The 26,282-nt window shown below is 37.8% G+C and overlaps 1 protein-coding gene across 9 annotated transcripts; it reads right to left on the bottom strand.

Annotated features, from left to right (window-relative positions):
• Positions 1-455: 455 nt before the first annotated feature.
• LOC122828733 (transforming acidic coiled-coil-containing protein 1-like) lies at positions 456-26,282 on the bottom strand. 9 transcript variants are annotated; one of them, XM_044112562.1, is made up of 15 exons: positions 26,199-26,256; positions 16,091-16,425; positions 15,851-15,982; positions 13,429-13,520; positions 8,381-8,804; positions 7,029-7,083; positions 6,844-6,925; positions 5,624-5,676; positions 4,011-4,139; positions 3,849-3,925; positions 3,647-3,690; positions 3,309-3,469; positions 2,615-2,721; positions 2,409-2,529; positions 456-2,294 (listed from the first exon to the last, which is right to left on the bottom strand). In XM_044112562.1, exons 3-15 carry the CDS (start codon positions 15,955-15,957, stop codon positions 2,226-2,228), a joined length of 1,521 nt encoding a protein of 506 aa, XP_043968497.1. In that variant the 5' UTR covers positions 15,958-15,982; positions 16,091-16,425; positions 26,199-26,256; the 3' UTR covers positions 456-2,225. The 9 variants fall into 9 exon arrangements, with proteins under 9 accessions (XP_043968497.1, XP_043968498.1, XP_043968494.1 ...); XM_044112563.1 differs by having other exon boundaries at positions 16,253-16,425; positions 26,199-26,229; XM_044112559.1 differs by lacking the exon at positions 26,199-26,256 and adding an exon at positions 26,035-26,180 and having other exon boundaries at positions 16,253-16,425.

Raw genomic sequence — 26,282 nt, 5'->3', positions numbered from 1 at the left:
TATCAGAACTCTGGAGAACTTGACTGCACTTAGGATAGCACTTTCAGCTATTGGATTCAAGTCTGTTGGACCAGGGAGACATCCAAGATAAGCAGGACACCGGCCCTCAAGGAGCAGGATTGCCCAAACCTGAAGTCGAAGGAAATTCAATGGTTTTCAAACCTTTATGTAAATATCTAACAATATTTGTTTTAAACTTGGCTGCTTCTGCGATTCCGTTTTCCTAATAGGTGGACAGTCAGATGTAGGCAAATTTACACTTCATTACCATTTTGTGGATCATAGATTGAACAAAAATCTTTAAGAAGTTCAAAGCAAGGAATTTAGTTTCATAACCTTATCCCTTTCCTCATTGTGGTGTTAATTGGTCTTCAAATTAACACAAGGTGCCGAGTCCATTTTATATAGAAAGTAATGAATCCTCATATAAAGAATGGTAATAATCAAACAGAAAATATTCTAGAACAAACTATATTAATGTTTAATCAGGAGAATGTACACATTATTCACAATGATTCAACACAGATGTGAGATTGTCATTTATGAGCTACAGATACAAATTTATATCCAATTCAAGCAAAGGCTGAAGTTACAAAATAATATGGCAAAAACAAAACTGTCTAGTAACAGTAACAGGAGGCAACATGACATCAGAATGGCACAAATATATATATGTACTCTTTACACATCTGGGTTTGTGATGTTAGTAAACTTTACAGTCATCACAAATTTACAATGAATATTTACTTTAATAGATTTTAAATAACCACATAATGAGCCCTAAGGAATTCCTTCAATGTTCAGCCTCTCTCTTTAACCACCTGATTTATAAGAAGATTTTAAACATATTATATCCTGCATTGTAAGGGCAGGTCAATAGTTTGTCCTGGACAAAAAAATCTCATGTAAAAAAACCAAGTGAGAACAAAAAACACACGTAACATAAGCACTAGTTGTAAAATGAATTTTGTATTGTGAAAAGCAGCCATAAATTGTTATAGTTAATCATTACAGCCCTGTGCTGAACACAGATTGTGCTTATAGTTGCGATAAAAGAAAACATGTTGGAAAAAATTGCAAAACTGTGAAAAAATGTAAATAAACGAGAACTCTGACAACAATCACATGAACAGCAGGCAAAAGCTTCCACTAAGACATCAGGTTACTCCACGGGGTTTTGTAAAAAGCAGACTGTAATGATATTTAAGCAGCAGCATTTGCAATTTGTATAATATCCCAACTCGAAAATAGCCCAGGTTAAAAAAAAAGTAAGCGTTATGGTTTTGTGGATTTGACTGAACAGCTCCATAAATTGCACACTGTTATAGAAGGATGGTAGTGAAAAATTTCTCAATTCATAGAGGTTTATTTATGTGGCCTTGCAAGTGATAAACAGCCTGCATGTGCACAAAATAACTTGTATGTTCATGAAAAGCATGTCCACAGTATGATGCTGCCAACATCATGCGCCACTCGTAGGCATGAAGTGTTTAGTTTACCTCTACGCAGCTGTTTGCGTGAACGAATACTATGTCCACGTGATTTCGTGTCATCTACATTATATTCACATATAACTATAAACAAGACATGATTTCTTCCTGCATTAGTACTATAAAACAGACAGATTTGTGGAGAGGATGACTAAAAGCTGTCCTGTTGACAGATTCGCCCACCTGAAATGTTGACCTTTGCAGTTCCTCCAGAGTTACCATAGGAGTTATAACTCACTTTCACACTCTGTCAGGCCAAACAAATAAACTAAAAAAATAACTTGAAATTGTTATGAAAATATATTTGAATTGGTTAACCATTTATATTAAATCTGTTCTCTAAAGCTCGTCTAAGCAGAAGGTTGAAAGTGTTTTCAAAATAAAAACCAGGGATGAATTAAACTTGAAGTTGGTAGGAGTTTAGTGGAAATATCACTAGAGCTGTTGTTCCCTGATAGGATGGAAAAACACTTGATAGCTCTAGATAACCTTACAAAAGGGGCAAAATGCAAACAAAGTGATCTCATGTGATTAATATGCTGAGAGCATTGAAGGTTCAGGTCACAAGTAGTGCAAATGCAAATTACGAGAGGTTATTTCAGACATCTGTACATAAGCAGTCTGTTAGGTGCAGGGCAGGCACAGTATGGAAGCTGCTTCTTGGTTGGAGGCATGCACAGTGCATCTCTGCAGGACTGGAGGGGCGATCCAGGCTGATTAGCCTCAAGCAAATTCTCAGTCTATTTTTCCCATTTTGGCAATCAGCTCATCACAGATCTTTGTGAGCTCCTCGATTTCTTGATTCTGCAGGAACACCATGAAGGAAGGTAATTAAACACTATCCAGTAATCACAGACAGGAAATGGTGCTGAATGATGCGTTTCCTGGTACACAGCCTGGAGATGATGAGTGTTATACCTTCTGCAGCAGGGCTTGTTCCAGAGACTCGTTCTTCATCTGCTCCTTCCTCAAGCTCGCGGTCAGCGCTGTTGTTTCTGAGCTCGCCTTTGTGCGCACCTGAGCAATCTCCTCATTGGCCCTGCAAGAATGAAGAAAAATAATAGGTATTTTTATCCAAATAAAGTTTTTCTCCCAAACTCTTCTGTTGCCCAGACTTTTCATACTTGTCTAGTTTCTCCTCTGCATGCAGCTTCAGTGTCTGATATCTCTGCTCCTCCTGCTTGACTCTGGCCAGGTAGTCCTGAGCACACTTCTTCAGCACTTCTTCATTCTGCATGAAGAGATAAAACTTAATGCCATTTACCAATTCATGCGCAGACACAGAAGACGGATGGAAAACAGAAGATCTGCACAGCTTTTTCTAATATTCATTTTAACGTTTGTGTTTTGTCTGTGTTCTGAATTGCGACATATTTCCTTCCAATGTCACAACAGCAGCAGTAAAAGCTAAAGTTAGACTACTTTGTTTCATTAAAATCCTACATATTTAGTATGTTGTTGAGCATATATACAAGCCTATTTTTCTGTTTTTGTTTTTTTTAACAATTACATTTTATGACCCTCAGTTGCTCTCAATTTGCTCTAAACTTTACAACTTTGGCCCTCGTGGCAAAAGGTTTAGACATAACAGCTTATTCTTAAAATTAACAGAGTTTTGCTGCGGTTTCTGTTAATATTTGCAACTATTCGAGTCAGATCTTTCACCATACGCCTTGTGCTGGTTGTACAAACACTGCTGTTAACCACAAGATACAATTCATCATAATCATCAAGTACTAGAAACATAGCACTTGATGAACTATTTTCAGGGTACTTAGGAAACAAGACGTTTCAACAAGATGTCCTCAAATTTCCCACCTTTTTAAAGCCCTCCAGGGTGCTTTTCATGTTTTCATAGCGGCGAAAGATGTCCGACAGCGAACGCTCCACGGAGTTCAGGTCTGCCAGGGCAGCATCCTTCTCCACCGTCACCGCATGCAAGGCCTTCTGGAAGTTCACACTGTTGCGTTGCTCGTCCTCTAAAGAAACACATAAATGGGTTATTTTTTATCTCACAATAGCGATATGCAACATAAAACACTTTTCACATTGCAATTCGGACTTTTCTTATTCCAACAGAGCACTCACAGGATGAGTTTACACAAATTAGAATAAATTCAGTGTTTGAATGTTTTCCTGCAGTGAATTTAACTCACCAATCATCTGAGCTATTGTCTTCTCATACTCTGCAACAATCTTTCTGAAATGAGACACACCAACATACAACTCAAAAGTTTGTCTAAAACTCTGCATAAGATCGTTGTGCAATAAAAATGACTAATTTCATTTTTGCGGTACACAGGACCACCCTCATCTGGAACGTTTGATCCCCATGACAACAGCAGGATGTTTTCTAACCTCATCTCATCCACTTCTTGTTTGCACTGCTCATACTTCTTCTTCCAGTCATTAGTTTCAGCCTCCTTAGTGATGATCTGAAAGGAGACCGTTTGTGAGTAAAAACCTCCATCAGTGACCTCTGAGTGACCCAGTGAAGCCAAGTCCAACATGAGAGCCTACCTCTTCTCTGATGAGGGTGAGGACCGCTTGTTTCTCGGCCTCACTGATGCAGATGGAATCCAGGACTTGACTTCCCGTTTTCTGCATCTCACTTCCTTCTGATGTCTTCAGCTCACATGTGTCTTCATACTGGCAAGAAGGAAATCAGTCATCACCATCTTTTTTTCTTTTTTTGAACATCCAACTTGTCAAAAGTTTCAGCAACTAATCTTAGAGATGAAGCAAGAAATGATCTGATGACAAAATTTGCCAAGTTCCTGATTTCATCTGTGAGCTGGTTGAAACCTCAACATCTAATCTTGTTTATGATCAGTGAATACCCAACTCAAACCTAATCACTACCAGGTGCCACTAACAAAAACCCTTCACTGTGGACACTACAGGAAGAAGACTTGGTTAGCTGCTTTCAGAGTCGGTAAGTAATGGAAAAATTAGGCTGGAGGAGGCATGAAAGCAATAAGAAGCTTCCAGAAGGGAAACCATTTTCCACATAGTCATGCTAATGGTTCATTTAGGTGCTTCAACAAATACAGGTAGCTGAATGTTTAACTGCAAATTTGCTTCACTTTCTTCCAGCAGTCAAATTGCATCTTTAATGCAGCATGTTTTGTTAGCAAATGTTAGCAGGTGAGAATCTGTAAACAGAGAAGACTTGTTTAGACTGATGGGTAGCTAATTACTGATAGCAAAAAAAAGTTCAAAGCACTAATTATTCGCCATAATGTGGCAGATTTTGCTACATTTGTAGGAGACATGGGTGTGTGTGATTAGTCTAATTTTGATAAAGCAATGTTTTACACCATTAAACATTTTTGTAAGAATATAAAATGTTATATTTATTCAGAACAGCAAAAAAATTTTATTAAGAGGTTACAAATATTGGTGAAATTAGAGATAAACTTTTGATTCATGCTTTTCTACACTAAACCTGTCAAGATTGGAAAAGATTTCCTAAAACACACTAAATTATGCTTGTTCCTTTTGGCATCATATTGTAATATTTGAATAACCTGATCTTCTCCTGAAGCTTATCATTCAGCATATATCACTCTCATCTTTGGGTCAATGTTCTCACACCCTCCCTGCTCCAACCATGCCTCTCCACACTCTCGTTCTGTCCTTTGCTGGATTATGACAGTCATAGGCTAATCTTGAGGGTGATAATCTTAATCCATGTGTCACCTGAGAAGACTAACTAACACAGTGGCAGGCACTAAGCACCTTGTGCTGCCCTACACCTCAATACTGTCGTCATATTGCATCTTACAATGCAACGTCCTTGGCTGTCACCTAATCAATTGTTTCTTTAATTCAAAACAAAATGAGCAATTTTGCTATATTTTATTTTAAATTACTGTGTTAGTGTCTCATATTTCAGCTGCATGTGAAGAATCAGATGCAGATGAAAGCGTCACCGGCTGTACTTTGTCATTCCCTTCATTTGAACAGATAAAACACCCCACCTAGTGGCAGAACTGCAGTTTGAAGTTTATGTATAAACATTCATCCAATTTTCAGTGACAGATTGACATGCCATTGATGAGCAAACCAAAAGCTGACGCCAAGTTTTAGAAAGAAGAAAATATACCAGGTTAAAAGAGACAGAGTCTCACCACAGAACAGCAGCCTGACTCATCTGGTTTGGATGTCAAATTGCATTCCTGGTCTGTGAAAGAGAGAGAAGAAAGCCTTTGGGGTCAAAGGTCCTATAAATATGCTACAGCACTGTGAAGCAACATGACCAGCAGGTGGCAGCAAAATAAATTCTTAGGCCAAAAAAATTTCAGAGTGACATTTAATCTGAACGAATCCATGAATTATATTTCAAGGATTTGAATGTTTTACTGCTATATACCCTTAATGACCCCTAAAACTTAATTTTAATAAATAACTAATCCATTCAGTACTGGGTTGGGGCTCATTTTGCTTAAATTACTACATCAATTCAGCATGGCAACGAGATAATCGGCTTGTGTATCTGCTGAGGAATCCCAAGTTGGTTTCATAGCAGTCTTCAGGTCGTATCTGTATAGTTGTTTCTTTGTCTCAATAATGAGTTGACGTGAGGCTAATTTGATGGCAGACTGCAGAGATAAATAATTAATGATGATGATTAAAGCATGTATTGGCACTGTGAGTTCTACCCAGGTCCCACTAGAATATAATATCAGCCTTTCTTCCCCATTCATGTGTATAGGCCACTACACAGATTTCTATTGTGGGAAAAAAAACTATTTATCTTTAGTAATATTCTAATTTTGTAAAATTTATTAGGTGATTTATTGGGTGTTTATTAGCTTTAAGCCACTACAGCCAAATTTAACAAACAATCACTTGGAATATATCTCTATGTAGTAAACTCATAAAATAGGAGTTGTATATTTTTAACTGAAATAAATAAACTTCCAGAAGACTCTCTGATGCACATGTAAATGATTCATTTTCATGAACATCTGCTTCAGGAAAAATTGTTCTTGATTGACAATTTTTCCTGAGAATGAACTATGAACTAAAGTCACATAAAACTCACAACGTTCAGTAGAAACTGAACTGCATGTCAGAAAACAGCTGTCATGTTCTGAACATAGGCTAGTAACAGCTCTGTCCCAATTACTCACCACATTGTAATTCTTCACATTTCCCATGTACAATTAATAATTAAACAGGCCTGTGTTTGCAACAGAAAAGGAAACGACATTTAATGTGACTGCCTGACCATGACTGTTGTTTACCCACGGGTCAGGTAGTGCATATTGATCTAAAATAATGAATATATAATTGTCCTTCATTTGAGTTAATATTACTCTAAACTATATGCCATCATTTTACTCACAGTTTTGCTCCTTTTCTGGTTTGGTCCCAGCTGTCCCCGCCAGTTTCTCCTCATCTGTAGCATGGCCCTCATGATGGTCATCCTTAAACAACATTAAACTTCATTACCATGCTGGCTTTCTCTGTATAAACCTGTTTTTTTACTTATTGTGTAGAAGGCATATTACCATTATTATCAGAGCTTACCTGTGCATTTAAATCCTTCTGCATCTGCTGGTTTTGCTTTAGCTTGCAGGTGTTCCTGAGGACAAATGACAAAGAGTAACATCAGCTTCAGCACAACACATTTCAGCTTTGAGTGCATTTAAATGAGGACAGATGGAAAAATAGGAAGAGACAGGAAAAAAAAACAAAAAAAAAACACAGAAAGCTTTACTACTAGACCACATGGCTTTTCTTTGTGTGTGCTGAGCTGGCATGCTCTTCCAAAAAATGCTGAGTTATGCAGTAGAAAGAGCAGAATAATGAAATGTTGGTGGATTAGAGGGTTTCCTTCAACTCATGATATTTTTCCACTCTGCAAAAGTACTCATGTCTTTTTCCCTCCACCTTTGAGTTGAGATTCTGAGTTTATGTCAGCTGCAGAGCCGGAGTCACACAACACAGTTATGCAGTACTTACAACAGAACACAGAGGAAATGGACTTGCTCAGCAGTCCTGATGCCACACAAAGAGAAAGGGAAACAGAATGACATGTTGAGCAAAGAAAAGGAAGGAAAAGACACAAGATGAGACAGGGGTTAGGACAAAGACAAGGTGAGGTCAGAGGTCCTGATGTTTAGGAAAACAAACTGGAATCAGAATCGGAGCGTTACTGGGAAACGTCAGATGTCCTGTAACTTCAAGGTAGATTTTATTTATTGATATCTCCATTTTACAACCTGGAGAGTTTTACTGTATTTTGTAGCAGAGATACCTTTATTTTATATACCCTTCATATATTTATATACTTCATTATATTTCTATTTTTAAAACTCCATATAACACTTTTAGCTTTTGACTTTTGGATACACCATTGTTTTATTAGACTGGTTCACATCAAGTAGAAATTGCATGTCTATATATAGCAATGTTTAATTAGATACACAACATACTTAATTACAAATACTTGTGTAAGATCTTCCACAAGAGGGCAGAGTTTGACTGCTTAATGGTTGAGCAAAAATGAAGTAAAAGTAGAAGCAAAACATATAGGTTTGTATACAAAATGGAATGTGTAAACAGAGCTTCACAGGTGTGTGTGTGAATGATATAAAATAAACTTCCTGAACATAAAGTGGTCCATTTTAGTGCAGTGAGTCAGGCTGTATGCAGGGGAGAAACAGCTGACATGCCTTAAACCTGCATTAGACACGCAACACGCCAACATAGTTCGTACCGACAACGACACTTTGATCATTTCAGGGTAGATGTGAACAACAGCTTGCAATCACTGCAGCTCTTTACAGCCATTTATAGAAACTAGCTGCAGATCTCACTTAAACTCTGGGTTGAATGTGTGTAGCTATAACCACTAGGGGCCACAGGCCTTTACTTACTTAATGATTGAGTTGCTGGTCTCACAGGCCAGTTTAGTGTTTGAGCTCACAGGGTCTGATCTCACGTTGCCATTCAGCAAATCGGGGTCCAGGCACTCATCACGGCTAATTGTGTCTGGACTGGAGTCTGAAGTCGACGGAGCCTCGTCGTCCACCTCTGAAGGATCCGGTTTGTTAAGTGGTGAGAGAACAGGAAGAGATGGCGGTCGGACAGCTGCACCCTGGGGAAGGTGGCCGGATGGAGACAGATCTTCTCCAGAGCCAGCTTTGGAGCCCAGGGTCAAATTGAGGTTTTGATCCAAATCAAAGCTGCCTTTGTTAGGTGTGGAGCTGGTAAGGTTGTTCAGGGAGTCAACCTGCTGTGATGGAGCTGAGCGGACATCATGGCATCTGTCCTGAATGTGGTTTGAACCATCAGTAGGAACTATGGGGGGAAAAAAGGGAACAAACTAGTTGGGAAAGAAAAGAGATATGCAAAAACGAATCTGGGCGCATCTGTCATAAACCGTATTTATTAGATATACTTAACTGTGAAAGAGTGAGCTTGGGGCATACTCTGTATTAATAAACCATATTAATTTCTATCTTAACTTTTATTAAGTAAATAATACATTTGAGGTTAGATTTCTAAATCATTTTAGACCCTGGTTGAGATTTTGAAAGATGTTTTTCCACTCTTATTGCCATTATTAAGTGAAAACAGGCAAATTCCATTAAGAATTTAAGAAAGAAATTATCTGGCCAATTTTTTGGTTGCAAAATTTCAGGCAACTTTGAAGGAATCCTAGAATGTTCACATAAAACCTTTATGTATAACATTTAATAGTGTAATTAATGGTTAGATTAAAAAGATTTAAGAAGCCGCACGATTACTAAAACATGCATAAATCAATATGAACATAGCAAAAATTAAATGACTACAACAAAAACTTACCACATTTCAATGACTCCTTTCTAGCACTTCATCTGACAAAATGCTGTTTTGCTCTGCAAAACTGTTGCACATCTTCCAAGTGCTTAAACTGTGTATAAATATTTGCTGGAAATTTACAAACTAAATATTTTCCAGCATCAATGATCTACACCGCTGACGCAGTTCACCAGGCTGCCATTCATTTTTGGACGCGTCAAAAACATTCTGCTACATAAATACTGCAACTCAGATGTTCCATTTACACAAAATCTGTAGTAACTTAGCGACGTTGATGGTTTCAATTGAGGTTTTTGTATGTCAGCAGTCTGACGCCACTGCTTTGATTTTTTAAAAATGTTTTCATTACTAGACTTTATTTGTAAAAAGAGATGAGAAAAATTAGGCGTTTGTGTTAAGCATTGTTGTAAGTAAAATGGATTTGAAAAATATATATAAAATCATATCAGTTATTATGATGGCAACATTCACTGGGATTTAGATAGTCCATATAATCTCAAAACAAGTTCCAAACAACATTTGATATGTCCTTTTGTTGTCAACTTGCTGCCACAGGGTCGATTGTTCGTCATTCATTAATCGCAGGTCTACATCATTACCACTTTAACCCCCACCTACACAACTTTTGTTCCTTTTCTAGTTCCCACCAAATCCTAATTGAAATATCTCACTGTGGCAGCTAAATGATTTACAAGCAACCAGTTAAGTGTGTAACCTATTGGCACAATTCAACCCAATTACAATAATATTCAACCCTTACATTGTTAGAATGCATTTCTTTTATGTAATGTTACCATTTAGGGTTTAAGCCTTCAAAGGGTTTACTTAAAATCTGCCGACTTCCTCCCAGAACAATCCACTTCCTGTCTCGTCACACATCCCGTTAAGCATCCCGGCGGGCTGGGCTGTGTTGTTGAAACACAGGAACTCCTGTTGCTGAAAATAATCGTCTCCACACAATGTAAACGTCGAACAATTACAAACCAACAACAACACCCTAATCCTTCTCTACACCACATGTGGACTGTTGTCATGTTTTCTTAAACTGCGCCTTAAACTCTGTTACTTTTTTTTTGTATTTCATGTGATGGACAAAATTATGCATGACTCTGAAGAAGAAGAAAAACAATTCATTATTACTTTTTCTTTTTTCAGTGTAACTCTAGCTTTTTGTGAAGGTCTTAGTGGTTTGAGAAGATCAATGAAGTTAAGGCCAAGAAACACAGCAGACAGGTCAGAGAGTTTATGAAGTAATTATTAGCTTTGAACATCTCAGAGAAAATTTTAACCAATCATCTGAAAGCGGAAAGACTATATGGCACACGTAGGAACAAGTATTTTGCTGGGCAAAAAGAACATAGTTTTGCAAAGGATTCAAGAGGTCCATGGTAACTCTGGAGGAGCTGCAGTGCTTCATAGCTGAGATTAAAAAAAATCAATAGGACCATTAGTGGTCTTGCACTGCACAAAAAGAGACGAAATACAAAAATGGGCAAGAAAAAAATCCACTGAAGAAACGGATAATAAAAAAATCCAGCTCAAAGTTTCCTACAAACCAAGTAGAACAGACAGCAGTCAGATGGGAAAAGGTGGTTTAAAAACCTTAAACCAAAACGTTGTACATGCAACTGCAGTTACCAATGAATTGTGGTGGTGGCAGCATCATGCTGTGGAGAAGCTCCTCTCAACACCAATTAAAAATGATAACCATTAAAGGGGAACTCAGTTATTATGCCTCCCACATTTATTAGAAGTTTTTTCTTTCATCTTTTCTTTCCACTCCAAAATGATTCACTACTTTAAACTGATCCATCACATACAAACCCGGAATAACACCTGAAAGTACAACAGGTGTAAAAGGTAGATTATGTCAATGTTCTTTTTAAATCAAAGAGTTGAAGTCGGCTTATGCAAACTTCAGCTCTAAATGTCTGTAGTTCCTCACACCGAATACACCCTTTATAGACGAGGAACAGATGTAGAAAACCACACCCAGTCATGAAGAGTTCAACCCATCACGTGTCCCAGCAACACAAACAACATCAGGCTTTATTATCGTTTCACAACTCTGTGAAAAAGAGGAAAAGACAGCAGAGGGGGAAGTAAGAGTGTCAGAGACACAAGTAGATACAAAGCCAGCTCAGGTTTCTGCTCTGCCACCGTTCAGAGACGTGTCATGTTCAAGTGGTTGTTCCCATAAACAGTGAACTGTTTGTGTCTTGTAACTGTAGAGCCCATTTCTCCAGAGCCAATCTTTTATGTATGAAAGGAGCTCAGCATGCGAGTTGTGTAGCATGAAATGATACATTTACTGTCTCAGATTGGCATAATTTTACCATGAGCAGCGATTCAAACCTCGGAAACTGATCTAACCCGGATAGAAGAGCCTGATGTCAAACCCCGTTGCTCCCAGTGTCTGCTGATATCCCTGCACAATATTATATTCATATCTGTGGTTGGACTGAAGTCTGGATTATCCGTTACCACAGCAACGGGTGCTACTTGTGCCTGTGTGGGTGAAAGCTGGGCAGTAAAAGCAGAAGAGGAGGAGAAGGGAGTGGAAACTAGGGAGCCTGTTTGGAAAAGCAGGACTCAGCTGCAAGCTATTTTTTTTTATAAAGGCTTAACCAACAGAGAGCTCATTTCCAACTTTTAACAGCGTTCATAAACACTACTCTGGACCTGTAAAACTTTGCTTAATGAAGTATATAGCACATTGCTTCTAAAGTGGTAGTAAACAGCACCAGGTTTCAAGTGAAATTATTGCTGATGCACAAGTAAATTCACACGAAAGACGACAAAGGAAGAAATGTTCTTTAAAAGGTTAAAATTTCTTTGTGAACCGTCACAAATACTGTATGATCTTTATTTAAGATCACACTTCATAACAGCCTTTCTGGATATAAAATAGAGCTGTACAATTAAAGAAATTATAGGATATGAAGCTTTTTTAATATTGCAATAACAATGTCACTTGTTCTAAATTTAAACTTTCCTGTCACTTTAAGTATGTTGTGTTCAATCACTTTTGTTGAGTCTGACTATCTTCTGCAGGGAGACTCAATCCAGCAATCTGAATCTAATGATAGTATCTGAAACATTCATAGCACTTCAGTCTTTGGTAACATTCTTCTCAATGTTGCCAAATGCATATTTTGCCAACCTTTGGTCACAACTTTTTAATATTTTGTGGTAATGAATGTGATAGACCAACATAAATCAGTGCATAACTAAATATATTTAAAAAAATTACATGCTTTTTGCAAATAAAAATCTGAAGTATATGGCATGCAATTGTATTCATCCAGCTTTGTCTGATAAAATGAAATGGAATGAGTTTGTTAGTGAAATCTCTTCTCTTAACAAACCCTGAATTGCTGGATTAAGTATGATGGAATAAACGTTTTACTAAAAACACAAATGGTGAAAATTGTGACATTAATTTATCTCAACTTCCATCTGACCAATCAGCACAAACATCAAAGGTTTTGATGATTCTGATTTGATGATACAATTAGGATCCTGTTTTTGACAGGAGCCAGCAGTGATGTATTAAGTGTGTACTCCAGGAAACCATTACTGCAATAATAAATCCCTCTTCCAAGCATTCAAGCATGCTCCTCAGTGATACTTCTGCAGTAATAAATCTGCACAGATTAACCCAAATCAGGGTTTTCAGCAAAACATAAACAAAAAGGCTGCAGACTGAAGCTGAAAGTAGGTTGACAGCTGGCTCACATACAGAAATATGTAGGTCTGTGATACCATGTTATCTGCTGTCCTAAAGTCATATTACTGTTGTAAACAGTGGGCACGATACCGATACTTTGCCCACTATAAATGAAATGCACAAGTATAATAAAACAATGCCTAAATATGTTATGAAAAACCTTTACTTTTTCTGTTCCTTTTGTGAAGCCTGACTCCATGTCAGATATTGTTCATGGCAGATATGGTAAAAGCAAGTATTGCATTTAAACATACAGTCAAAGAAGACATATAAGATAAAACCATCAGGATTTCAAGATCACTAGTTAAACATTACCGATATCTGGTAATATTTAAGTCGAGTGACCTACATTGTAGCACTATCTTGCCATCTGCTCTGAAGTCTCACCTGTGTTATTTGAGTTGTCCAGTTGACTCAGTAGGTTCACAGCAACTGGAGACTCAGCTTCTGGAGTCTCGAAGGCGCCTTCAGAGTCTGAACTGCAGGTGAAAATAAAAGAACTGTTATTATTTTTATTTTGATGAAATAAAAAAATAACAGTTTTTAATAAAATAACAGAGAAGCACAAACAGAACCTAGAAAAGAAAACTAAACTGAAACTTGAACAAAGCAACAAGAGAAGATTTGTTATGCACTTTTTTTTTGCTTATTTACACACATTGTTGACTACCTTGCGTAGGTATTCACATCTTAATTTAAGAAATAAAATAAAAGTCTTTATATGGAATAAATTTGTATTCAGTCAGTTATTGTACAACAATAATTGGCATCGAAAGACTTACAGCTGAAAGTCTTTTGTTGTAATTAGAAAAGTAACAAAAACTTTGAGACAAGACTTGAAAATGAATGTTCAAAGAGGCTCTCAATCCAGTTTAGTTTCAGCTACTAGGAGGAATTGGCAAAAACCCCAAACTCTAGATGTCCAAATTCTTTATTGAACTGAAGCCGCCAGTGTGCTTTGATTGAAACCATTTTATTACTGTCCTGGCTCTACGTTTAAGGTCCTGCTGGAAGAAAAACCTTGGCTTTGTTTTTTTGGTGAAAAAATGCTTTCCCGTAGCACAACACTACACCATCACCATTGTTCATTTTGAAGATGGTGTGTTCAGATGTGCAGTGTCAGATTGTTTGCCACACACAGCACTTTGGATGTAGGCCAAAAAGTTCAGTTCTAGTCACATTTAAAGAAAACACCTTCACGGTTCCTGTTTGCTCTTCATGACCTATGGGAAACCTGCTAGACTTCTTCTATTGCTTTTTCAGCCACTCTTCTATAAAGAGAAGATTGGTAGAATCCACTACCAAGTTATCCTATCAACAGATCCTTCAACCTGAGCTGTAAATCTATGCAGCTCTCCCAAATCTACCACAGGTTCCTGGCCTGCTTCTCTAATTTTATGTCTGCCATTTAAGTTGGGTAGCCATATCTTGGTAGGTTTGCAGTTGTGCTATTCCTTTTCTTTTCACAAGATAAATTGACCAGTGCTCTGTGAGGATATCGTTTAATAAATTAACCCTGCTTTAAAATTTCTCAACAGCCCTGATCTACCTGCTGTGTTCCTTGGTGTTCATGATGCTGCCTTGTTCTCTAATTGCTTGTTGTTGCGGATAAATTGAATATACGTGGACCCTGTTTAGTGATTAGTAAATGTAATAACATTTGAAAACCCATGTCATTTTCCTTCCAGTTCACAGTTATGCATGATGACTATCTGTTAGTCCACTGCCTGAAATACCAGTAAAACGCACTGAAGTTTGTGATTATATATATATATATATATGTCTATGTATTCATGGGATATGAATACCTTTGAAGGGTACCGTCTGTGTTTCCAGATAATCATGACAACAGTCATCAGCTTTCCAGGATCTATTTTCTTGAAGAGACTTGAACACAGTGGCTTTCACAGGTCAAAACAAACAAGCTCCTTTTACTTTAAAGGACGTCAGAGGAAGGAGAGAAGAGGATGTAGGGCCAAGCTGGGCCACCTGCATCCTTTGCTCCTCAGTAACTGTGTCCCACAAACACTCACAGTTTTTGGCCTCCAATCTGGGCTGCCTGGACACCCATCTCTGATTTATTCCCAAACAGAGACACGAAGAGAATGGGGAGAGGCATCAACACAGGGTGCATGTGTGTGTGTGTGTGTGTGTGTGTGAGTAGGTGTGTGTAGGCGTGTGTGTGCTCGTGTGTATTCCTAACCACTTGAAAGCACATCAAAACGTCCGCACTCTAATGAAAAACAGCACAAAGAAGAGTTCACAGTGCCAGCACCCAGGACCAAACCATCTCTGGAAACCAGCTCCCATAGACACACACTTAACACCAATTTAATACAAATATAAACCCTGCACTCCCACACACAGCCTGAGATTCCTGTCCTGCTGACAGCCTTAGTGGCTCGAGATCTGAGTGGTTACTAAGAAACTAGAAAAGGAAGGGAAATGAAAAGTATCTAAAGCTTTGAAAAGTGTTGCTTTTTAATCCCCTACTTTTCAGCAACCATTGCCAAACGGCCACACACAAAACAGGCTTAATTACATCCTCTGTGTTTGAAAGAACAGGGTGGTGCATAAAAATCATCTCCTCTTAATACAACAAAGCTATTTTGACTTAATATGTGCTTTGAGATGATGACAGACAGAGAATCAGAGAATAAACGACAGGATGGGACCGTTGGTCTGACGATCTACAAACAGTCTGTATGACTCAGGAGAATCTGCTGCCATCACAGCATCCACAGTCACAATCCATATCCATCTGTTCACGCACACACACACACACACACACAAACACAAAATATCTTACTTGTCTTCTTTGTCATCCCTTTCTGTATGTTGTCCATTGTCTCCTGCACCTCCAGTCACTGCCGACCATGTCCACTTGGCCCACTGGACTGGAGACAACCAGGACATCTGTGCAGCACTTCCAACCCCACGTCTGAGATAAGAATTGTAAACTTGTCTTTTCTCTGGGTGAGTCAACTCTGTGATTTTCTAAAGTTTAAATCACACTTTTACTATTGACTACAAGAAGCTCTTGATCTACCAACGTATTTTCTGTGTCAACCTCACTTCCTCTTCTTAGTCAGTTTCTCTGTCTACCCATCCTGCTCTTCTGTCCTGTTGACGCTCGTGCGAGAGAAACGTGTTCGTCTGTGCTGCAGCTGCTTCTGTTTGCGGCTCTGCTCTCTGCACAGCACTGACTCACGCTCTGAAAATTGCAGCCGGAGCATCAGTAGTCACTCCCCCTCGCCCTTTCTGCTCCCCTCCTTCTTCCTCCCAGCAGCCTCTTCGTCTGGGTGAGCGACCAGCTGATTAAAACGCATCGGCTCGCTCTGCTGCTCCTACAGGTCTGCTGACTGGCTCTCTCCCTCTGTGATGCTGTCCGGGATTTTTGAAAGTTGGAGTCAGGAAGAGAGGAAAAGGAGAAGTACATTTCTGTTTTACAACATAGGATTAGTCGGTTTTGTCTTGGTTAGAGAGAATATCAAATATGTTTGTGCTTTGGGGATCAGGTGGGGGAAAAACATTATGGTGGGAAGGAAATGCCACATTTACATATCCACCTTGTTTAGGTTATATAAATTAGGATGGCTTCTTTTTTTTCAAACAACCAGATAAACAACGTTGTCAAAAGCTGGGTCACTGGTTCAACTCAAGGTTTTCAACTATTTGATAATAAGCTGTAAATCTAAGTTTAGTCACATCGTGGCTACATCAGCTATTTAAACTGAACAATAAAATGTCATTCACATTAGGAGAAATGGTATATATTTGACAAAACCCCACATATCCTCTCATTTTATGCTTCAACTTTGTCTCTTTGACACAGAATAAGCTCTTTAAGATTGTTACGATGAAAAAAAAGGGTTATCAACAAAACCTGGATGTGTTAAAAATCCCACATATGGAAACTGGGGAATTTACAGTACCTTTTTTCACTTTCACTTTTTCAAAAGAAAAAAGGATGTAAAATAAAATGTAAAAATGCATCCAAATCAACAAAAGGATGACCTTGAGAGTAAAATTAAAATTAAAGCTTTGGACTGGCTTGATCTAAACTAAACATCTGCAGTGAATGTGAGATTTTCTCACATGGTCAATATGACTGATGTTTTTTGGGAGTTGGGCAAATATTACCAAGTCAAAATGAGGGATGATGGTGACAGTCTCATACTAAATGAGACAGCAAGCTAAAATTTAATCAAAAGGTGCTTTAAGTTCAAGGTTGTTCCTACTAGTGCTATAAGGTTATTGCACCTTTTTTAATTTTAATTGAAAACAGGTTTATTAGTTAGCCAGTTCAGCTGTATGGGATCTATATTGCATTATAGGTAGAAAAATTTTTTGAAATGATTCACCAAAAAACCTGCCATCTTAACAGGAGGTGTGTAGACTTTTACACTCCTGGAGCAACAGCTTTACAAGTTGCTGCATGTAAAGCCGTTTCTGTCTGCTGCTGCTGTGCAGAGGTATTAGTTTTATTATCCCCCATTTCCTTTCCGTTCATAAAATGTTTCCTATAACAGCAAGAGGAACCTTTCATTGTTCCTCTAAAGAGAAAGAAAAATGTTTAAGGCTTAAGGTGCTGAGGTGTCCTTGACACTAGTTGGCAACATTTCCAAATGTGAAATAAGTTTGTGTTTTTTTTAAAATTGAGATTTTATCAACATCATTTTATAGTAAAAAAAAAACCGCGTAATATTTTTACTATATTGGCCACCCTACATTCATGCATGTTTCAAGAGGATCCAAACCTCTCAACCGTATTTTTATTTACTTGTGCCTTTTATATCTTCACCCTTTTGTTGCTAAAGTTTCTTCCAAACTTTTTGTCAACCCTGAATGTTCCTCACACACTGTTCTCTCTGAGATCCGATAGGGTAATCAAGATGCAATCCAAGACGTTAATAGCTCGTTTACCCAGCAACAGATATGACTGACAGCTTAGCTAAACGCAGGCAATTAAGCCTCTTTTCTCAGGATGAACATGAAAAAGTGAAAAAAAGTATTGCCGAGACAGAAACTGTTCCCACTGAACTCACATGAGCTGGCAAAGCCCTGAAGTGCAATTAAAGTAACTGAGGCTCTATTGTTCACTGAAAATATCCAGGCCAGACAACAGACGGATCAATAAAATAAACCCAGATACAGATTCAACGATGCAGCAGCAAATCCCCTTGGAAGAATAGGGTTTTAATTAAATGCTCTCATCACTGAACACACACACACACGTCTTTCTCTGTGTTTATTCATCAGAAGCTTATGTAACTCTACACAACTCTTCCCTCAGACTCACACAGAGGATCTAGGCTAGATGAGATGCATTTTCTGAAAGCGAAAACATGGACCGTGACTAATCCAATAACAGGCAGAGGATTTAGCCACTGTGAAAAGATGGAAAGATCAGGAGAAGGAGGCACTTTCCTTTTTATTTTATGTTTTCTTTTGCATAATTCCCACACATGAAGACATGTTACCACACTCTGCTCCACACAAACAAGAGCAGAGAGAGAAAAGAGGATGATCTCAGAAACCCGCACATAATGTTTCACACTGGTGAGCGCAGAGAAAGAGGCTCTGTTCAGTCTTTTAAAGAATGAAAAAAAAAACTGTACAGAAAATAATCACGGCACAGAAACAATGGAGGCATTTTTATGAAAAATAAAAACTAAAAGATAAAGAAAATGTCTAGAGGTTTGTTAAGATTAGTCTCAAACATTTGTTTTGCATTCCTTGCATTGTCTTCTTTTTCCCTTCAGTTTCCTTCTGTCAGTCAAAACACATAAGAAGACAAACCGGTGACAGCCTGGAGGCACACAGACATCCATTTAACCTGTTACACAATAAGGCACTGGCTTCTGGCCAGGCACGTCAACAACATGTGATTTCTTAACATTTAAAAATGAAACAAAAATACTCATTACTCCTATTGACAGAGTTAAAATACAGAAAAACAGAGCAGAGAAATAACTGTGGAAATTAGTCTGCTCTTATGTAATCGCTTGCAACCACAGATACAGCATCAGTAGCGCAACCCACACATGCCTTCAGACAGACGGACATAGATAAACTACAGCTACTACCTTGGTCCGCATACAGGTTAAAATACAGCAGACAAACAAAACATATTCCTTAAATAGACTTCGCCCCATGAAACCGATGTGTTTGTGGTCTGTTAATCCAGTAGGAATGTAGATGTCTATTCCTCAATTAGCTTCTGACTGATGGCAGCATGTGTTGTTTATGAGCCAAGAATAAAACCAGACGTGGCAATCGTGTCTGCAGGCCACAACAGAGGAAATTAGATACCTGATGCAATAATTACTAAACTCTGCATACTTAAAAAGGATTAACAGAGGTATGTCAGTAAGCGTCCGGTGTAGCTAAAGGTAACTTTAAAAGATATAGACTTTATTTAATGAAAGACTACATGGACTTTTTTTTTTTTTTAAATCACCTTTATACAATAAAGCCAGTCCCTCTGTTGGACAAAATCTCACCATACATGTAAGAAACCTATCAATCACTAAATCAGGTATTTACAATCATTAATCTTTACCTCTGGATTGGTATGAAAATGTTTGTGTCATGTATTTATGTAGAGATAGTATATACACACAGATCACCTCCACCCATGGAAAGCCTCCAGTTGCACTACTTCATATCAAGAGATGCACAGCAACAACTAAAACATCAGCATCATGTCTTTAAACATCTGTTACTGTGTCTGCCATGCTGCTCCAGATATTTGGACATGCCAAACCTAGAAACGTGATACATAATATTCCACATATATGTGTCAATGCTATAAAATGTCTATGTAAATGCAACTCTAATGTTGCTCTAATGTGCTGAAAATGCCACTCAATCTCATGCTATGTTGTGTAGATGTTCTGTATGCACTTCTACAGATTCACTCACATCAGCATGTTAAATGCTTGAAGTGGCATTAATTGAATAATTCAACTAATATTATTTTAACTATATTGGGTCTCCGTACCCTTGTTCACAAAACACTACCATCATAGACCTGATGTCTCCTCTGAGCTGTCTAAGGTCATTCATTAATCTCAAATTTCGATGGGGGCCACTATGAGCTCTTAGTATGATGCTGGCAGTACATGACGATAAGATGCATAGATCAGACATATGCATACAAAACCTGTTACAGAGATCTCCCCATAAATAATAACGGCAAATAAATTCAATGTCACAGTCTTGTTAGCTAAGCAAATACTTAAACTCATCTCTCACTGCTTCTCTACATGACAACTTAACTTCAAATCCAAATTGAAACCATAATCTGTATCTTCAGATGTATAGTCCTTCCTTTAATATAATTTCTGTCATTTATTATATGCACTATACATTTTACTTTTCAGCTACTTTCTACCAATAATGTGAGCTTTTTATGGAGCTTGCATATTTTTAATTGTGTTAAAATTATGCTTGAACAGGAAATATAGAGTTGCATTGAACTAAATCTAATATACACTTCATACACCTTATAGGCCTTCATAAACAATATTGTGATGATTCTGGTACTGATTATGGTAAAAGGTCTAAAATGGTCTAAAAAATGTCAGTTACAGATAATTACTTTCAAGGAGAGGATACTCAAACAACTCCTAATATACGCAGGAGTGGCTGTCACTGAGAGCAGACTGCAATGTGCTAAAAGAAAACCACAAAATCTTCTCATGTGAGCTACGGCAGCATCTTGCTATTGCTGATATGAAAGTACATAAAAACACAAAGTCTGGACTGAGGTTTACCACAGAGAGTGCAGATTAAGACCAGGATTTCTGAAAAAAGGTTTTTTTTGGACAGATATGTCTAAAGTTAAAAAAATAGAAAAACAGAGATGACTCATTATGAACCTATGCCCATACCACTATTATAAATAAAATGTTTCTTTAAATATCTTTTTGTTTTCATGTTAAGCACGTTGGATTACTTTATGAAATAATGTTGCTATGCAAATAAACCTGCCAAGCCAAGACTAGCGTCAGATTGATGACAATTTGGCGCCACCTGCTGGGAAATATTGGTTGTGCATTTTGCATACAAGCAACTAGAGAAACTGCAGTGGCCTAGTTTATCCATTTAGAAATACAGAGCGATGTGAGGAGAGGAAGTGGACAAGCTGCATGTGTGAAAAACATGAGCTTAAACATAAATGACAAACCTTATCACCATGGCAACAATGAGGAGTGAGTCATGAGTGTGCTAATCTATGAAAACACCCATAAAGGGACTACAGGGAGAAACTGGAGCAGCTGATGTTCCTCTGTTTAAATTCAGCACGGTGTTATCCAGAGTAAAGCAGAAATAAAATAAGCAGAGAGGCTGGCATTTCCTGATCTCATCTTCTGTGAAGGACGCTCAACTGATCTGCAATTAGTGTAGAAAACCAGCGTGGAAACTAAGTGGAGTCATGGTGCTCACAATGGTATAGCAGCTGAATCACTCAACTGACTGTGACACACACACACACACACACACACACACACACACACACACACACACACACACACACACACACACAAACAAAGAGAAAGAATGAGACAAGAGGAGGGCTTAACCCCAGAGAGTAATGGACAGACACCAGCCGAGCTATTGTTCTTAGTTATGAATGGAGCTGAAGATCACACAGTTCCCACACAACAAAATATGCACGTTATACACCGTTTGGGTGAGTTTATAGGACCGACATGTGTAACAAACTAAAAAAGCCAAATATACTCAAAAGAGACATTTGTTTCAAATTTCACAATTTCTTAGATTAAGATTGCGGCATTTTCTTAAGCTGTATGACCTGTTTCAAATTAAACTTACTACAATTGGGCTAAAATGTTATTCTATAATCAGTATATAATTAAGACAGATGGAAAACTTTCCCAAAATCTTAAAATCTAACTAGAAAAACTGACAAAACGTACTGTAAAAAACACTGAATGAGAATTTTTTTTTTTTAAAGAGGTTCCAATAAATAGAGAGACAGTCAAATTTTTATTCATCCAGTCAAGACTGGTGAGAACCCCTTCTGGTATTATTTTATGAGTTTCACTATCATGCATGACAGCTTTTCAGAGGCAGTATGTCTTGAATTATGATTCTTCAAAAAATGTTATGTTTTCTCTCATCTTTGCCCTGATATATTTTTATATACACAGGATATATAGGTATTAAACGCATCCATGTTTTTTTCAAAATATATTTCTGATGTGATTACTAGCATACAATTCCCACTGGAAGTCATAAACGACTCAAATAATCTACAGGTAAAAAAATTAAATAAAAAAAATTGTGTTTTGTGTAAAGAAGTGAAATGGCTCAGGAAATATGAATTTACATGGTCACCAAAAATGTATTGTATTGCTTAAAGCTTTTTTTGTATTGACATCCCCTATATGCACAGTTTGTAAACTGTCTTCACAAAATGTCTTTCTGGAAACAGTTGTGGGTTTTTCCCTGGATCAATTTTGGACATAATATTCTAATAATACTTCATTAATTCTCAGATTGTTCTTAAAGAATGTCTCAGTAAAAAATTATTGCATTTGTCATCGCCTGATCTTTATGAAATCTGCCAAATGGTAGGAAAATCCCACACCATGGTGGTACTATCTCCAAATGTCTTGGTGTTTGAGATGATGTACAGTGATGCAAGTTATCCTCCATCTTCTTAATTTCAATATTATTTGAACAGATATTCTCAATCTACTCTTCTGCAGTAAATCTTAATCAAGGCTCAACTTTCAACCCCCATTTTGTGGATCATTTCCTTCTTCTAAACATACCAATTCACTGAGTCAGTCAGCTTTTTACGCAATAGGTTTTTGAATCATCAACTTTTACAAATATAGCTACATAGAAAACAATGACATTACCAAACCTTGTTTTCACTGCTGTATTTATTACCACTGAGAATAGCTTCAAATGCAGGTCAGACTGCTTCCAGCTGGGTGATTGTGCCAGTGCTCTGGGCTTCTAGAGAGCAGAACAACCACGACTGCTCCAGTTAAGATGTAAAAAAAATAAAAAATAAAACAGAAGGGGGAGGATGAAGCTGACTAAAATTAGTGCAAAAGATGAGAGCTGCAGAGCTTTTGCGCTGGTCGTGGGGTTTTCCCCATAGGGAAGACGCCAGCTCCCTCCTGACCTAACACCAACACAGATGGATGCAGAAGATAGAGATCCTTTATTTTAAAAGGTTTGCTTCAGTATTCCCTTATCTGGTTCTCTTTCTGTTCACTTTCTAAAGTGGTCATCTGTCTTCTCTTTCTTTGTCCACACTGTAGCTCTAAAAGCCACCTCAAAAACATCCCAGCAAGGGTTTTCACATCTTATCCCAACTCCTGTCCTTCACGACTGGAACTATTGAGAAATTAAAGTAACAAGTGTCTAAATATAGAACAGCTCAGACTTTCATGTGCGTCGCGAAAAAGAGATCCACTTCAAGAGGCTCCTGGGAGCAGTAATGAAAAACATGACTGAGAGGATAAAGTAAAAGCACTGAGAAGATTAGCGGGGTGAAGAAAAAGGAAGAATGGTTTATGTTTGTGCTCTGTCAGATGCCTCAGGATTGAAACATTCTTTACTCACTTTTTTGGTCTGTCACAAAGACCTTACACATGAATTAAATAAGACTCAGCAGAGGTATAAACTCCATGGATGAATTCATAAACACACTCCTGTTAAATTTGGGTCGTGGATGCATAATTAACAGCAGAGAGGCACAATATCAGAAACATATGCAACTGCAAAATTGTAGCTCAACAGTATAATGACGATTTCAATTAGCAAAACCTTCTCTTACCCTTTGTTTCCTTTATAAAACATTTTCACCACTCTGAGCTTTACTATCTTAAAACCAAATATCATAAGGGCTGTTGGAGTCCATCTCATAATATCAACATTTAACAATTTGAGATCGTGTATCATATTAAACATTGCATCCAAACAAGTGTGATAATATACTCTGACAGCACGATGACAACTGGGGTTAAATATATTGTGCAGCTATTAATAACAACAAAAACCTTCCTTCCACTCCCCAGTCTTACCCTCTGACTTCCCTGAGATTTGAATAGCTAAACAGTATTAAAATCAGCCAATCAGCTGACATTGTAAACAGAAAGGCAGGATGGGCTAATTTGCCTTCAGTGAATGAATCCAGAGCCTTCCTTTCAGGCTCTTTTGGTTTCTGTCACCTTTGCCTCCAACACAAAGCTTGTACACAGTCTTACAAACAAACATTTAAAAAAAAAAATAAGTCTGTTCTTACAAGCTGTCCTTCTTGTTAAGAGAGCTGAGCGATGCTCTCCTGTGCTGGCTGAGGGAGCCCCCCATGGCAACAGCAGGATGTGCGTTTGTTTCAGGTTTATCCCAGATGCTCCAAAAACGCTCTTCTGACAGGGTTCACTGCTGCATCAGCTCCTGACTGCCTCCAGCAGCATCACAACTCCGCAATACATCTGACCCAGCAGCCTGTCCTCTCCTCGTCTCTCTACATGCTCTACAAGATCAGGAGGAGTATTACACGTGAACAGCTCTGGTGACAGTCCCGCCTCCTTGCTCCACTACACATCTTCCTCTCTTCCACATAAATTAACCAGATTACAGTCCCTCATCAGGCAGAACAATGTCCTCTGATTGAGAACAAAATAGAGGTTCTGGGAGTTATAAGTAGGACAAACTGCGACAAATGTCCACCCCCACTTAAATGCCTTCATTTAAAGACAAACTGTGTGTTTCATGGAAGGGTTTCATATTTAGAAGTGAAAGGGTCTCATCTATTGTTAAATCCAGAGGAATGGAGGAGGGTAAACACAGCTCCACTTGTTGAAACTCTCCCACGACCTGCTGGGTCCCCAAACACACCAACAATTTTATATATGCATATATATATATATATATATATATATATATATATATATATATATATATATATATATATATATATATATATATATATATTTATTTATTTTTTGGGGGCTTTTTTTCCTGACTGTTTGTTTTTCTATATGTAGGTAAAAAATGTTTTAAGAAAAAGTGTCCCTGTACCGACAGAAGAAAATCAACACAGCAAAATAACAGCTCATAGCTTACATTGTGATCTTTGACATTTTGTTTAGCAAGGCCTTTCTTTCATCTGATACTTTAATTAATTGGACATTTATGCTTTTGTTTTGATTTTATTTTGATAAATCAGTTATAGATAATCAGCTACAAATAATCACAGTTATTTGTGACTGTGGTGACAGACGGGACTTTCCATGGAGTGTTTCTAAATCTCTCTGTAGGTTGCCGGTTTGCTAAGTCTCAAAGATACTGCACTTAGATAACATTACACATGATTTTCTCATATTCAGTAGAATGGTCACCAGGTAAATTATCCTAATTTGAGCTGCGACTTTGCTCTACTTTTGTCTTGGGTATACAATGTATTAAGTATTTCTGTGTTTTCAGTTGCCGGTAGTTCATATTACAATTTAATTTCACTTCAGCAACTTTATGTGACTTTCAAGGCTCGTCTCTATTTTTTTAATAATTTGGGTTAAAGAAATAAACTATTGTGAACCATAAGCCTGAACGCAGTTGAAACAGCTTGAAAATAATACATTTCCTTTAAATGTATTAAAATTCTGAACAGAAACTATCTGACCAATGTATTTATTAAAACAAATATTTCTATAAAGTGAATGCATTACAGTACCCTTTAGGTTTGATTCTCAGGCTCTGCTATCCACCTAACCTTTAAATTAAATGAGGAATAGTTGAAAACTGAGTCAGTGGGGTCCAGGACAAACCAGCCTTTGACAACTACAGAGGAGCTTTTGAGCGCGTTTCCTCCCACTGAGCTGAATCACATGAAACTCTGCGAGTTTGCGGGTCTAAATTTCTGAATGACTTCTCAACATCTCCTCCTCGACTGATCCAACACAACATGTTGTTTCTGATATTGAAATATTCAGAACTTACTCATCAGCTGTGCTTCATCTGTTGACAAGAACGGGGTCGAAGCTTAATAATTTTGTTTCTAAGTTCTGATAAATACACACAATTTCTTTTACTTTTATACAAAGAACTTTAAAGGAATAAATGGAACAAAAATCGTTCAATCAAAACTTTCCAGTTAAACTTGCCTGATGGTCTCCAAACGCCTGTAAATTTACCAGCTGCAAGCAATCACATCCGCTCTACTGCGCATGCTCCAGTTTTACCGCAAC

This window comes from Gambusia affinis, linkage group LG03 (genome assembly GCF_019740435.1).
Source record: "Gambusia affinis linkage group LG03, SWU_Gaff_1.0, whole genome shotgun sequence".
Taxonomy (NCBI): Eukaryota; Metazoa; Chordata; class Actinopteri; order Cyprinodontiformes; family Poeciliidae; genus Gambusia; species Gambusia affinis.
The sequence above is the reverse complement of the archived record's forward strand: the minus strand, read 5'-3'. Positions and strand labels throughout refer to the sequence as shown.